Raw genomic sequence first — 16,486 nt, 5'->3', positions numbered from 1 at the left:
ACGTCATATCTCCCGCGGAGTTCTGTCGTTTTGGAACATCATATCTCCGCGCGGAGCTATTACCCGTGATATAAAAAAAAAGTCTTCGAAAAAGTTTCGATTTTCGCACCGACATCGATTTTGAAAAAAATCGTCATGATTTGGAAGGTATATATCATTTATACCCATTTTTATGGGTTCAGGGTATAATAATTTAAAATGTCAAATGATGTATTTTTTGCTGTTATCAAAATGAAAGATAAAAAGGTAACATTTCACAATTCGTGTCCCTATTTAAATGCAGGGTGCTGTATAAGTAAATACATATGTATATGGGGCTTTCAGTTTCATACAGTTGCATAATGTTATATTTCAGGAAGAGAAGAGCGAGAGAGAATAGGAGAGATAGAGAGAGAGAGAATTGGGAGAATTCAATGATATTGCTGTAAGACCTATGAAAATCGCACAGAAAGGCGTTAAATCGAAATAGTTGTCTTTAAATTTGCCGCGTAAATGACTGAGTTAACAAATTACTTAAATATACCTCCGATCAGCAAATACATCGCCTTCTAATGTTGCATACGTTTCAAAGACTTAAATAGATCCACTTAAGAACCTTAAAAGCTACCAAATGTATGTGAATGTATTTGGTAAATGGTTTGACACTTGTTGCCAAGCTCTTGCCTGGGTCTATAAAGATATTTCGTCCAGATAAGCAAAACATATAATTTTGTTACACTACTATACTAGGTCATACCTCAAATTCGAGCATTTTGATATGACATAAGTTCAGCATTGATTGATTACAAGATAAGATACAAAACTCGTGTTAAAAGCCAACTACATAATATGAGGTGTAGTTGCCATTCAAAACAAGAATAAACAACAGGTAACTTTGGCGTTATGTTAGGCTTTGGGTTTTCAATAAAAAAAAAAAAAAAAAAAAACCTAATTAAAAGAGTTTTGCCATTGGATAAGTATGTGACAAATATTTGCCAACAGCAGAAGAATAACAACATATGCGCAAGTACACAATATAATAACAATAATCGCATTCGAGATATGTTTGTTATATGTGGCTATTTCATCAGGGTTCTGTTGTTTTGATCTTTGCTTCTTTTTTTTTTTTGTTTTTGTTTCTGATGCCCCTCTAGTTTAACTATGCCTGCTGCGTCAAGTTCATGCAAAACTAACCCTTGAGCTGAGATTGTAAAAGACAGACACACACAGACGCACCATAACTGACATCATGGGTTTTATGGGGTCTCCCTTCCCAGAGGCAAAACTCGAATGCATACTTATAAACAAATACGTGTGTGGGCCTGGGTGTGCACCTACCTACCTATTTGGCCCAAAAAGCGTTTTGGGATCGTTACCTTAGCTATTTAACCTACCTGCCACTGACGCGGCACTTTATCTAAGCGCCTGCGATAAGACAAAGCAATCCAGAACCGCAGCCAGTACAAAAAAAAAAAAAAAAAAAACCCACCCACCCTCACAAAGAGCGCGCCTTTTCACACTCCCAGGCGACGACGCGTTGTTGTTGTTGTTCTTTTATCTGCGATCCAAAAAGAGATAAGATTTTTGGATATTTTTCTTAGATCGCCTTTATGTAATTTGCTCGGCTTCAATTGGCATACAAAAAAAAAGTAGGTTTAATTCAATTTGCAGCGCTTTGCATTAGATTATTTAGCATACGAGCTCGAGAGATCTTTCGGAAATTCCATTTATCATGACATAAACATATATCTAGACCTCTTTGTTTTGTCAAGATATAGGTTGGTATTATATTGGATTATATTCCAAAGCGTGATCCAATTTGCATGAAACGCATTTCGGCTTAAATCAGCTTGTGCGAAATAAAGAAAGTTATCAAATATCTAAGGCTTAAATTTATTAAATGATGTGCCAAAATTTAAAAATTTTAACATACTTTTAATGAGTAAAAGTTAATTAAAAATGCAGCTGTTGCGCTTTATATTTATATATATTATATATAGGCTCTCAAGTCGGCTAAGTAATTATTGATGATGCTGCTGGCTTGAATTTCTTGGCTATCAGGGCCGCCAAAGGGCGGGGTCTGATGTGTTTTGGCCTTAATCTTATCGCTGGGCAAACTTGGCAACTGGCAAAAGCAGAAATGTGTATGTGCATAAGTATATATTATAAATATATATGTATATATTAATTATATATATATGTATATGGATGAAATTGGAACTCGAGTAGAGACGGCGAGTAATTGAATACAGTTTTTTTGTGAGGCGCCTCTGGCACTCAAATTGTGAACCCACACACATCGACAAGGCGCCAGTTTTTCATTTTCTTGTCCAAACGCGAATGCGAATGTCATTTTGAGCTTCCATTGGACTTTGTCACCATTGAGAGAACGCCGTTTCACGTTTCAATCTGGCCCAAACACAATTTCATATCAAGTTTATTTATTGACAAATGTGCTTGCAGGTATTCAAATTTTCGGGCAAGCAGGAAAATTTGTCGGAAAAACGAAATAAATAATTAACAGCGCCAAGCTAAGATTAAAAGAGGCAACGATCAGGGACCAGCTTGCTGACTTGTCATGCAGACAGTCCTGCAGGACAAGCAATCAGACAAGTCAGGGATCCCTCAGAAAGCTTCTCCAATTTTGGCAAGGTTTCGTCGCTTGCAAGGCTTTAGATCGAACCGCAAATAAAGACAGTTAACCGAAACTCAAAAACTTAATCATATATTATTAAAACATAGTTCGGTTCAATGGATCTTCAGCTCTGAACAGGATCGAAAAGCCCATTGTACCGCCGGCTGTTTAGTTATTTTTGGAGGTAACGCTTATTGCTGGGGTATTAGGGTTTTAAAAGCTGTTGACCCAATTTTCGCAGACATTGGGGCTCACTTTCTTTTCAAAAAGATTTTCGATGCCTATTTTTGGACACAATATGCAATATTTTTGAATGCATTTTTTATACGCTCTTGCTTAAAGCTTACCAAAATTGGTTTTGTAATGATGTTGATATGCATTTGTGTTTGTATTGTTGTTGTTGTTGCTGTTGTTGTTGTTGTGATGGTGGTTGTAGTGATGGCTGTTGCTGTTGTTGATGTTGTTGCTGCTGTTGTTGCTGTTAATCTTGCCAGCACTGCCATTGCCATTGCCGCCATGATGATGGCTCAGGTTGTGCATTTTGGATGGAATACGATAGCCGGACTCGTAATATTTATACTGATTGTAAGTGAAGCGCATTTTGTTGCCGTTTTCTCGTACTTGTTGTTGTTGTTGTTTATTAAATTTGGTATAAACCTTTCTTGTTGTATATTAGTTGCCTTAGTTAATTCTATATTAACTTAATATAAATATATTGCAGCATTGAGTGAATGTTGTCTTATTAGTTGAATATATTTTGTTTTTTTTTTTTTTAATTTTTTTTCTTTTAATTCTTTTATTTTGGCAGGTGTAGCACGTTAACGGTAGCTGCTCTTAAAATATTTAACTCCATATATTTGTAGACATAAAATTATTTTTTGGTTGATAGTAGTTGGCACGTTTTTAATTTGTTGCTTTTGTCACATTGATTGTTTAATTGAACTAATTGGATTTGTTTTTTGTTGTTGATTTGATTGGATTTGGCATTACAATAGAATTTTTGATTTGTACATTTGTGTTGTTGTTGTTGTCAGTTAGTTAATGCTCATAATAAATACATGATTGTGTTTGTGTGTTTGTTTTGTTGTTGCAGTTGTTTTTGTTTTTACTAGCTGCGAAAAAAACGAAAACATAAACTTTTTTATAGCACAGAAAAGCAAAAAAAAAAAAAAAAAAAAGAATTAAAGGAAAACGCGTATTGTTGGAAATTAACATTATTTCTTGTTCGTTTGTTTTGTTTTTAAAATTCGCATTTAATTTTATGTACCGCGAAACCGAAACACAGCACAGACAAAACGAAACACAGCAAAGAATGTAAAAATATATACACACGCACCTAAAAGATATGGAAGAATGCTCGACAATGAGATACCCTATACATGTGTTGAGGTAACCAAATACATCTACATCTACATGTACATAAATAAACGCAACCTCAGAAACTATGATAGAATACTTGGACTTATGAGAATCGCATAGAAGGGCGCCATTTAAACATCTGTAAAGCTAACCTAAGTACACATTTTGTTTTCTTAATTCACTGGTACAGGACATTAAATAGATAATAACTGTAATCCAGCTAATGTACAATATATTTCTATATCTGGCTAATTACCCAAAGATTACCCTCAGTAAGGGTATAAAGTATGCATGCTAATATTGATCTGGTGCGTATTTAATGATATGGTCCCTTTTATGTTGTTTAGCCACTTTTTGTGCTTTGTGAAACAAGTTTTTCAGCTACCTTGAGATTTTGAACTCCTTCCTTATTTTACAGTTACGTGCACAAAGAACTGGTTCCCTTAGCCCTTTTACTTTTCCATCGCAATTATTTCCAGTACTTTAATTACAACGCTTATTTTGTTATGCATTTAGAGTGGACCAGGAAACAGAATCGCCTGCCAAAGACTTATACCTTGTACGTAAAGTGGAAAAATCTGTGAGCTGAACTGGTTCTTTTTTTTAGCCATTTAATGGCTAAGTTCCTAAACTACTAAATTTCGAAACGTACAAACGCGAGAAAGTAGACGCCATTATCTGAAGGAGTAAAACAAGTACAAAATATATTATATATAAAAAAATTGATTAAAGCATAATTTGAAGTATAAAAGACGCTTTGATTGAAATAAACTCTGGCAAATTTCATTAAAATCCTTGAAAATAGGTTTAATTCTTTTCTTAACAGGGCGCATAATCAAACATTGTAAGATTTTGCAATTTACAAAACTTATAGAGGAATATACTACAAGGTATACATCATTTCTGGAACTTGTTTAGTTTAAGATATGATCAGCACAAGTGTCAATTTAAAGTAAAAAAAAGTTGTATAATAAGCTCATAGTAAGTTGTATATTTGCACGCAATGCGTTCAATGTAATCCTAGTGTATTTAAAATGCTAAGAATTAATCTTGATTGAATCAGGGGAACACTTGATCAAATTGAAGTGCGTATAAACCCATATCACTGTCATTTTGAAAACTCTGCGAATATAATTCGTTGCGATTACTTTGCAAGCAATGCTTGAAACTTTAGATGATTATCAAATTGCACTTGATCATTTGTTTTTGTTTCAATTTAGATACTCTGTACGGAAAGTGAACGAGAGTATATTGATTTGGAGAACTGCAATAGCTGATCAAACGGGAAAGCCAAGAGAATCTACGTTTCGCACAGTCTTGAGGCTGTTCTTAAGCAAATTTCTCAGATAGACCATTGTTGAGATTCTCCAAAGCATAATCTGAGAGCAGAAATTCTCGAATTAGACGCAATTTGAGTCCGATAATTCCTCCTTAGTCTTAGAGTCGCCAAACAAGAAGACAATTTTCGACAGATTTAATCGAATAACGCGCTGAACAGAGTATTGCGCAGTGAGCTGCACCCGACTGCAATGCTCTTACTTGCTTTGTTTTGGTATTTCTCAGCACAAATTATTTGTTAGATATTGTATAATTTGAATTTCATAAACATTGATTGACGGCGACAACAAAAATATTCACAAAAATCAATTTTTGGCCGGCAAACAACAAGAAAATTAGCGAACGCCTCTCTAAAGACAACAACAATTGTAGAATCGAACCGAATCGAATAGAATTGAATTAAATCAAATCTTCGAACCGATCGCGAATTTTTTTTATGCATATATATATATATATATATATATATATATAAATATATATGTTTGATTTTTTTTTTTTTTTTTTTAGTTATTTTGAGTTTTTTTTTGTGCGTGCGGTCAGCGACTACTCTATGTGTGTTGTAGGGGTTCTGGCGGTGCCGTGACTGGGGCTGGCTTCTAGACGCTCAAATGGCGTTGGCGGCGATAAGATAAAGCCGCTTAACCACAGCACTGATCGGATCGGATCGTTCGTTTCGTTTTGTTTTGTTGTTGTGCTGTGTTTCGGTTTTTCCTGAACTGTCTGAGAGAATAACTGCGTTTTCTCACACAGTTTTCCGGATGCAAGCGCTGTATTTGTTTGTGTGCGTATTTTTGTTATTGTTTCTTTTATTATTATTATTATTATTTTTTTTTTTTTTTGTAACAAAATTGTTCGACATGTTTTAGTTTTCGTTTTCGGCGATATACCGATAAACCGTTACGGTGCCGATCGGGACACGATCATGACGGTCAAAACGATAACGAAGCCGCGACTTTCGATGTCGCGCGTCGCCGTCGCGCGTCGCGCGTCGTGCGTCGTGCGTCGTGCGTCGCTCTTTAAACTGTTGCTGATAAAAGGAAACAAACACGCGTACTACATACATATATATATTGGAACAATAATGTTAAATGCACACACGACGCAGATCAGCAATCGACAATATACAAAAGTAAAAAAAAAAATTAAATAATAATAAAAAAAAATTAATAAAAATTTTGAATATATGATAATTGAAAATAATTTCAAGCAGCGCGCACAAAAAAAATTAAACAACAACAAAAAAAAAAGCTTATGCCGTTTAACCGCAGCCGAGTCACAACTCGAGCGTCGTGTTGCGAGCACTTACGCTGAGATCGATGAACTAAAATCCTAAAGAACGACAAGCCGTAATGATGCCTGGGCCCGGTGCTTGGTGTCGTATGCCGCCGTCGTCGCTGCCGCTGCTGCCGTCACAGAGCATCGCTGTGAGAGAGCGAGCAACAAGTGCGAGAGGAGTAGCAGCAGCAGCAGCAGCAGCAGCACCAGCAACAATCAAAACAACAATAACAACAACAAGTGTATGCGTGGCCGCTCGTGCTTGAGACGCGAATTACTGCTGCCGACGCGACGTTGTCGTCACAACGGGTTTAATTGATTTAAATGTATTTGTGAGCGAAGTGCGCGCGCGCATCGTCGCTCGCACTGATTCCGATTCCGATTTCTATTCGGATTTCGGATTCGGATTGCAAGCGCAATTTAATAAAGTAAAAGCTACAATACAGTAAAAGAAAAGAAATTAGGCGCACGGTCAGCGAGTGGGCGGCAGCGTCAATTCTAATCGATATCGATATGACGCATAATACACACAAATATCGATATCAGTGCACGCAAAACAATTTCGGACAGTGTTGCAGACAGCAATCAGACATCAAGTGCAATATGATCGCTCTATAATTGCAGCAGTACGCAGTACATAGACATTTAACATATGCAGACACACATACATATGCATGCATACGTATGCATAGCACATAGAATTTGACAGTTCACATTTGAGCGCGCTTCACGCCTCAGAGCAGCACGACCACACCGAGCCACTAAACAAAAAAAAAAATAAGAAAAAACCGGCGGATTCGTTAACAGTAACACAACAACAGTTATAGTGTTAAATTCTTATTGGCCGCGCCGTAGCGCAAGAAAAGCTCAAAAATTGTAGAAGAAAAAAAAAATAGAAGAAAGAACAAGAAAGCAAAGAAAGAAAATAACTTTGTGGCGTCGAAGATTAAATGCCCTTATTCTGTACTAAGCATTCGGCTGGTGACATATATATGCTACATATACTTATAGACTTGGCTCATGGACCACTTTATGCCTCGTTGAAAGCGTGACAATATAATAATGCACGCGGCCGCAAGGGTATCAAAATCATTAAAAGAACTTTCGCTTGGGCTTCCAATTGATTGTGCTTGGGGCTCGACACAGCACGCCGAAATATCATTCCGTTGAGCACAAATAATATGGGCAAACAACAACAGGAAAATAGCGCGTAACTAAATAAATACAACATATGTAAATTGTAGCCAACAGCAGTTGAAGCTGCTCCAAAAAAAAAAAAAAATGAAACAAACAAAAAAAAAACGCGCCCCAACTGCGCACCTCAATCATTATCACAATCAACGTTCGCTGTCCCTGTCGTCATTATTATCGTGATGATAGACAGAGTTTTTGGGGGCCAGCATTATAAAAAAAAAAAAAAGCAAAAACAAAAACTAAGCGTTCAAACAAAAATTTGCGCGCGCCAAAACACGAACTGGCAACGATAGAGGGCGCTTTCTGGCACGTGTGAGTCTCTCCGGAGAAAATGTTACTCATACGCAGCGTTTACGGACGATGACAGAGTCTGTTTGAACATTTAATTATAGGCATTAAATATGATTGGTACGAATTCTTATCCTCGTTTATAAAGTGAACAAAGTATATAAGGTTCTGTACAATGCCCTTCCATCAGACTGTCCTATTAAAGTTAGGTACTTCAAATTCGGAATATATACTCGTACTAATCTGAACCCAAGTCTTCTACAGTTTTAGAGCCAAACTGAGCTAATTTGAAAGCAAGTCTACGATTGATGAGCACTTCCAAAGGTCGATCCAAAAATATTTTGTTTCGGTAAAATCGTCGTGAACGAGTATTAAGCAGTCGATGTCAACCGTTCAATAGAAAAGCTATAAACTTAAGTTGATACCTATACTATTGATAAACAATAAATGGAATTTAGCAAACATTATATACTTAGTTGCTTGAATGCAGTTTAAATGCTTTTTAGGATTTTCTCGTTCTTGTTTGATTTCTGGCCTGGCCTTATAGAAAAATGGAAAAATTCCAAAACAAATGAAACATCGTATAAATAATTATAGACGCCAATGTTCTTGGGGGTCAATTCGGTTTTTATTATTGTTGCTGCTGTTGCTGCTACTGTTGCTGCTGTTGCTGCTGCTGTTTTGTTGGTTGCAGTTTACAAAAGTACAATAAACCGTGTTAATAAGTACAGGTTTTAACCTTGAACCCATCTTGGATTTTGTTGCTGTTTAAGCTTCTGTTTTTGCTGTTGTTGCAGTGAGTTTGGAGTTGGGGTCACCACGCATTTGCAAAGTAGGGTATAATATAATACATTCATGGGTAAATATAATAACAACAGCAACAATAAATACAACCAAAAGAACACGAAAATGCGACAACAACTGTAATAATCAGCGTTGATCATCTGTCACAAAAAATGTTATAAATTATACATACATATGGGGATCGGTAATCGAGAGTTGCCTGGGAAGTGGGCATGGAAAGGGGTGTGCGTACTGAAGCTCGACATCGGTCTGTGGGGGATTTGATGACTTGGCGCGCACTGATTACAATGAATGTGAGTGTAAAATAACTTTCAGCAGTATTCAATTTAATTAGCGGTCTCTTAATTCTCAAGCCCCTCAAGCAGTTATAATTGCACTAATTAAGCACCTAAATATCGCAAATTATTTGCTTTCTTTTGTGTCCATAAGAATGTGGAATTTTCTGCAACAGGCAACAAACTGGTATTGGCCAGTCGGTGTTTTTCCCAATTTCAATTCTATTTTTCACCTGATTTCCGCCTGTGTGCATGGATTTGATAAACTCCAACGAAATATTCATATTTAAAGCGAATTTTAGACCTTTCATATATCTTGAGTAATTTAATCAGTTGCCAGACAGCTCTTTTCTTGAAACTGCACATCAGTTTATCACCTATATTTCGCATGTGCAGGTGGATTTGATGACAAGCAAGTGTCAATTAAAAGATTTCATACATTTGTTGTACACCTTAATCGACGAAACACTTCTCAAATGAGTTAACGAATTGATCTCTGGGAGTTCATTTAGAATCGTTCAAATAAGTCTATAGTCCTGATGCATATTAAATAACTTCATATGTTCATTGCAGAATGCAGATGCTTATTAGCTCTGTAAAGGGCAACAAAATTAAGATTGAATATATATATATATATATATATATATATGTATATATAAATATGTCCATTTTAGCGAGTTGATAATCTGTTCTGCTTTGTGTAACCCTCAGTAGACGTGAGTCGATTTTTTGTTCGTTTTCTATTGCGTTTTGGCTCGTTTTGAACCCGTTCGAACTGGTACAGGCGCTCAATTGGCTCGATCTAAACAACACACGAGTCCATATTGGCCCTATTTTCATTCAATCTTAATGCCGAAAAGTATTTCACAGCCAATCTTCGGTGCACACTGTTGTACATATGTATGCACATACAACGAGTTTAAAATCTTAATAATGTTAAGTGCCCAATCACGATTTCGTTCGATTTATTTTAAATTTCGATTAACGTAAGTCGTGGACCTTATACGACATCTGCATGTGTACATTTTCAGGTCCCCAAATGAAACGACAGATGCTAACACCAAATACAAATATGAAACGAACAAATTCAAACAGCAACCACATTCGAACAGCAAGTCAAAAGAATATTCCAAATTTTGTGCACTGTTTTTGGTGGCTATTCGTGAGAAATAAAGACACAAGTCTAACAATTAATAATGTACGACTATAATATAGCCTGTACTCAATCTGAGTATCTGCATATATGTATATGTTGTGAATGTATATATATCTAATAATATGCCATATATTTATCACACTTTAATCTATTCTAATCTGTATTCAATAGTCAGCGCATTTGTAATCTTTAAAAAAATATTGCCTAGAATTATTGTAGCATATGATTGCTTAACTTAAAATATTATAAACTATTTACACGATAGATATGTATCCGTTTTATTACACATAAATCAATAATAAATTTTACTTTTGCAAAACCTGATGCCCATTTTATTAACCCATTTTTGTAGCGCATAGGGTATAAAAAATAATGAAAAATATCGTGCCATAAATAAAAAAAAGGGAAAATGGCAAAAGTTGCGATGCATTTGATGTAAATATTTTTGTTTGAACAACAACAAAAACAACAACGACAATAAATTCAAAAGAAAAATTAATGATATATGTCGATCTGTAGTATCCAGACAATATGGATGTGGATGTGTATTTAACTTTTTATTATTGAAAAGGTTTTATAGACATACGTTTCGGTATTTTTTTTTTTTTGCCCATTTGCGTGTAATTATTGGCCATAAAATGTCAAAACGAATTTCTCGTTCGATATACAGAAAATTAAAGCAAAACAACAACCTAGACGTTGTTTTATTAATTTGCTTAAATTTGTTGTAATTGCCTAGCTGTTGCTCTGTGTGATAATTATAGCCATTGTAGCACTACCAATCGCACTGACAACAGGGAACAAAGCGAAAAGAAAAGGCCGCCCCACTGGATGATACCCTGTAAATAGCTATAAGTTGCTTTTAAAGCGCACACTCACAGTTCTCTTTACAAATTATAAAATATAATATATGAGAATATATATATTTTAAGATCCAGCTCTTTGGCTTCCCAGATCTAGGGGTTTGCACAGCCAGCCAGACAAATAAGCAGTTTGTCATTTTGTTCAAGAACTTATAAACATTAAGACTTATTTCTTTCCGTAGACATGTATTTGCACAAAATCATTATGCCCATTGTTTCGTACACATTTTTAATGGGCACAGGGTATAGTTACGTATACGCCAAATACGACGATTGCCGCCGACTCGGTCAGCTGTCAAACGCATGTACAGACTATAAAGACAGCGGCAATAACAGCGAAGATAACAGTAATGTTCGCAGTGACAGCGCTGCTAGCAGCGCAGCGAGCAGAACTGTTGCGCTGCGGTTAAAGTGCCGCTCACGCGCTGCTATACATATGTATATGCTGTTAACTGGCGGCTAGACGTTGTAAATTAAATTTTGGAATCTATTCATATTTTACTTATGTGAATGTCAATTTACAGTTTAGCTTAAACGACGGGTTTTCAGTGAGCATCATTCTTGTTATTTGCATCATTGGAAATCGCCATTGGCTTCATTATCATGTGCATGACAATTTGAAACCGACTTTCAAAATGTTACCATCTGTTCTGTTATGATGAAATATACGCTTAGATAATATATTTAAAGAATGAGTTTTTATTTTATTTTAAGATAATTCATATGCACTATGATGTGAATTTAGATTCGGAATATGTGAAATCTTTCATGGAACTAGAATGGTTAGCATCTGGTTATAAGGTATCTCCCTGTCGAGTCTCACGTGTTTTACGCTTGTCTCATCGCATCTGATAAGACATCTACCTAAAATTAAGTAAAAATAAAATAAGAAAAACAAAACAACGTCAGCACAGACTGTGCTTTACCCCCAACAGCTAAGCACTACCGAATCCGAATAATCTAATTTTAACACTATTCAGGATGAGCCCGGTAGAAGTGATTATAAACTTTGATAAGCTGGCCAACGAATATCAAGAAACATGTAAGAGTGCTTCAGTCGAGAGTGCCCGATTAGAATATACCCTGTGGACAGCTCTAAGCTGGAGTACTTTGAACTATCTTCAAATTCTTGGAAGAACGAAAGGAATGCATCCAAGAAGTTAAATATTGTAGTTCTCTCTCTAGTTCTCGAGATCGTTGTGATTATAAAGAGAGACAAAATCGATATTGTGGAAATTGACTGAGATATCGAAATGAAAAGATAATGTCTTCTCTCTCTATAGTTCTCGAGATCTTTATGAACGTATTGAGGGATACGGCTAACTCGACTCAGCTACTCGAACTGATCAAGAATATATATGCTCTTATGGGCTAGAAGCTGCGTTTGTTTGCCTGCAACATTCGTTTGCACAAAACTAGTATAGCCTTTTAAATTCATATTCAATGAGTACAGGGCATACCAAATAAATTGTTGTCGCACTTATTCTAATTTTACGCATGTGTGTGTGTGTGATTATGTGTGATTATGCTATGACTACGTTTTTAAGTGTGGCTGGGCGTACTTCCGGGCTATCTCACACACGCACACTTTGTCGTCACTTGCATCACGTGTTGTTGATGTGAAATTTAAAGGCCTTAAATGAAATAGGTTCGCTTGCTCGATCTGATAGGAACATGAACATGATCGAATATGTATTTAAAGAGAGGTCTTGCATAATCCACAAAAGAAAGAAAAGAAGGCTTTTATGTAAGATTGAATGATTCTCAGGGCACAATTAATTCCAAATAACAAAGAATGGACTGAAGAATAGGAATATAAATCTATATGTAAATTAAGAGCTAAAGGTTTTTAATATACATTTTGTTTTCAGACTCATATGCATAATATGGATAAATATAAGTTTTGGAACATGATTTTTTCGGCATAACTCGAAGTTCATAAGAGCTGATGCGTCATGTATAGATGTACATATGTAAATGTATGTGTGTACGTTCTCGTATTGTACATATCCATAATGTTTCACCTTTTGAATACCTGCCACCCTAAAAGCATATAGACAGAAGTTTGAATGCTTGGCAGTCAGGGTAACTGGGTACAGTGTATCTCTAATCAGGCACTGCCGACTCGAGCACGTGTACTTGTTTATTTTTTTTTTTCGTCAACTATAGAGTATCAAAACAACTATAGAAAATGAAAAAAATAAAAACTTATTTTATAGTAAGTCAAACACTGAACCAAACGAAATTGAACCGGTTTTAACTACTTTGGCTTGTCGAATTCTTGTTGTAGTTTTTATAAATAATTCGCTTTTATCAATTCATGTAGACTGAGCGAAAGATTATTATTATGCTGTCTGCCTTGAGGCACAAATTTTGTGTTTGTATAAGTGTCGCTCTCCCTCTCTCTCTCGCTCTCTGTCACTCTCTGTTTGTGTGTAAATATTTTTTTTTTAGGTTTTTCTATGGCATTGAGACCGCACGTGTAACGTTTGGCGTACGCCGAACTTGTAACAGCTATGACCACAACAAGAACAAATTGTAACAAGAATGACAGCAAATATGTTAGAAGCACAGGTTGGAGTGCTCTGGTCGGCAGTGCCCGACTGAGAGATACCTTTTACCTAGCGACATACATGCACATATGTATGCACACACACGAGAGGAGGCTTGAATGCAACTACTTCAGCCGCAGACTATGCGCAACGCAAACTTCGGCGCTTACAGTCCGATCTTTATGATATTTTTAGGGCCTAAATATGTGTCAAAAGCGCAATTTTCGACCCTTAAATATGGGGTTTCTTTTCAAACGAGAAAGGTATCCAGAAATATATAAATATATATACTATACGAGAGCCAACATACCATATTTTGTGTATTTATACAGTTAATATGGAAGAAGATGTCGTACTAGAAATGATAGACCCGTCCATACAGACAGACATGTTTGGCCAAATTAAACTAAATGATCAAGAATATATATACTTAATGCAACCGAAGATGCTTTCTTCTACTTATGAAGTACAAGAGTGCTTATTATTTCGACCACAAGTGTATTTAACACTTATGTGAATGCCAACTTTCTTTGTTATCCAAGGTAGTTTCTAGAATTAGCTGATTTTTATACGATTTGAACCTTAGCTCAGCATGAAAGCACTTAATTCTGATCTTCAAGGGTTTTTGTCTGAATATTTTTTTTTTATTTGTGCAGTTTATATAATTGTAAAGGAATATTTAAAAATAATTTATCCAAAACGTATTTAAAAGTTTCTCATTCGTTTTTTTCTGGCAGTTTCTGTTACATTTTATGTACCTGCTAGAAAATCTATTAATATGTCTATAATAAATGGGACTAAAAGTTGTGCAAATATAATTTTGGTAAATATTTATAACAAGTTATTTGCGACTTTGGGGTCAAGCTGTTTCCTAGAGCGCATTAGTTAAGCATTTGACTAAGGTTTAAGACCACATAACTGGGATACTTAAAATAACTCTATTTAGCAGGTGAGTCAGTTTTTTGCGTTTTTGTATTTGGCAAGCGACACATCGTCGAATGCTTAGGTTTGATTTTGTTATATTAACATTAAATTGACAAAAAATGGCAAGAATATATAAACTTTGTTTTACATATATTTTTTAAACTTTGCTCATTAAAAATTTATGTAAGAATAATAAATTATTTTTGTATATAGTGGAATAAAATTATAGTTTACATCAAGGCAGCTTAAACCAAAACGGTTTAGACACGAAATCCCAATTTGTTTGTTTACTTTGAACGGAACCTTAAACTAAATCATCATAAGAAAACAAACAAAGCGAAATTAGAAATTATTTTGTTTAAGATATTTTGATTGGAAATAAAAAATGTAATTCTCATGAATGTGGAAGATCTGATTTAAGAACCGAATCTTAATGCAAGGAACTAGTTCGAACCGTATATCGAAGTACCGACAGTTATTTGTTCGTCTGCAGCCCTGGCATATACAACATTTTTATGTAAACTTTTAAATAACATATCTCTGGAGACTGCAGACGTGAAATAAAGGCTGTTAATGAATTTTTGGGATACAACTCTAAACAACAGCAAAATATATATAATAGAATAAATGTACGAATATGCAGGCTAGCCGTTCCTTTGTCTAGTTAAAGGACAAAAGAGCTATAACAGCAGCTGATAGTGTATGCAATATTCGTATTGAATTCTATACGATGCTTATGTACATATGTACATATATTCAAATTTTGTTCAAATTTCGCGATATATTGTGAAATTCGCTAGACGGTAAATGGCAAATGACGGCGGGCGAGACAAACCTTAATTGTGAATGTGTGAATGTGTGTGTGTGTGTGTATGTCTGTGTGTATGGACTTATATATGTAAATATATTTAATGTATCCGTATCTTTATGAGTTGGGCGTGAGCTACGACGACGACAAACTCGTCGCTAGCTGCTGCTGCTGCTGCTGCTGATAAGATTTTGTTTACTTTTCAGCAATGTAGAGTGAGCAACAAGTTTTTAGTACACTGTTCGCGCTCTCCACGTCCGATCACATCACGAAACAAAAGTGTGATGATATTGATGATGCGACCGGACGGCACGGGATGGTATGCTATGGCATGTGAGGGCATGGGATGGGATGTGATAACTATAACTATGACGTACATTGCAAATCGCAATCCAACTGTCAAACGCTGCGCGCGACTAACAGAAATGTGCCAAAGACAACAGACAAATACAAATACATATATATTTATGTATGTAAGTATGTATGCACATAAATACAACTCAGTAGAACGCACTCAGCTCTCAATTGTTGTTGTTGCTGTTGCTGTTGTTGTAGTGATTCTTACTGCTGCTGATTGCCATTGTTGTTATTGTTGATGATTTTCTTTATTGTTTTTTTTTTTTTTTATTTATTTATTTGTCACGTGACACGCTCATGCGCCTCTGTAGCGCTGCCATTTGTCGGTTTCATTTTGGGATAGCTCTTCATTCTGTTTTGTATACCCTGGCTAAGAAGAGTATACTCATTTTGTGCAAATGTATGTAACAGATGCCTCTGTCTATCTTCAAATAAAGTATAAGCATTTATTCTTGATCACGACGACGAGCTGGACTGATCTAGCCACAGACATCTGTAGATCGGAAACCTTAAGCTTATTCAACTTTAGCTTATATCATACGCAACACGAATTTACCCGTTTTTTTTTCGATATAAATTTCGCTCTGTAAAAAATCGATCTTGAAACAACATTTTTAAAGCATAACTCGAAGATTATAAGAGCTATATTTTTATAGAAAACAGAATTTACAACCCCGAA

General features: G+C 35.6%; 1 protein-coding gene across 3 annotated transcripts in view; it reads right to left on the bottom strand.

Annotated features, from left to right (window-relative positions):
* The window catches only part of NFAT (NFAT nuclear factor), a 54,312-nt gene that overhangs the window by 25,945 nt on the left and 11,881 nt on the right, over nucleotides 1-16,486 (bottom strand). For 2 of the 3 annotated variants that reach the window (XM_032440096.2, XM_032440098.2), the window contains exon 1: nucleotides 2,962-3,726. The exons of the other annotated variant lie outside the window; for it this stretch is intronic. In XM_032440096.2, the coding sequence (XP_032295987.1) occupies nucleotides 2,962-3,214 (253 nt within the window). In that variant the 5' untranslated portion in view covers nucleotides 3,215-3,726. Of the gene's footprint in view, nucleotides 1-2,961; nucleotides 3,727-16,486 lie in introns of those variants that run through there. 3 annotated transcript variants of the gene reach the window in all.

The sequence above is a fragment of the Drosophila virilis genome, chromosome X (assembly GCF_030788295.1).
Source record: "Drosophila virilis strain 15010-1051.87 chromosome X, Dvir_AGI_RSII-ME, whole genome shotgun sequence".
NCBI lineage: Eukaryota > Metazoa > Arthropoda > Insecta > Diptera > Drosophilidae > Drosophila > Drosophila virilis.
This window is presented reverse-complemented; position numbering and strand designations above follow the sequence as displayed.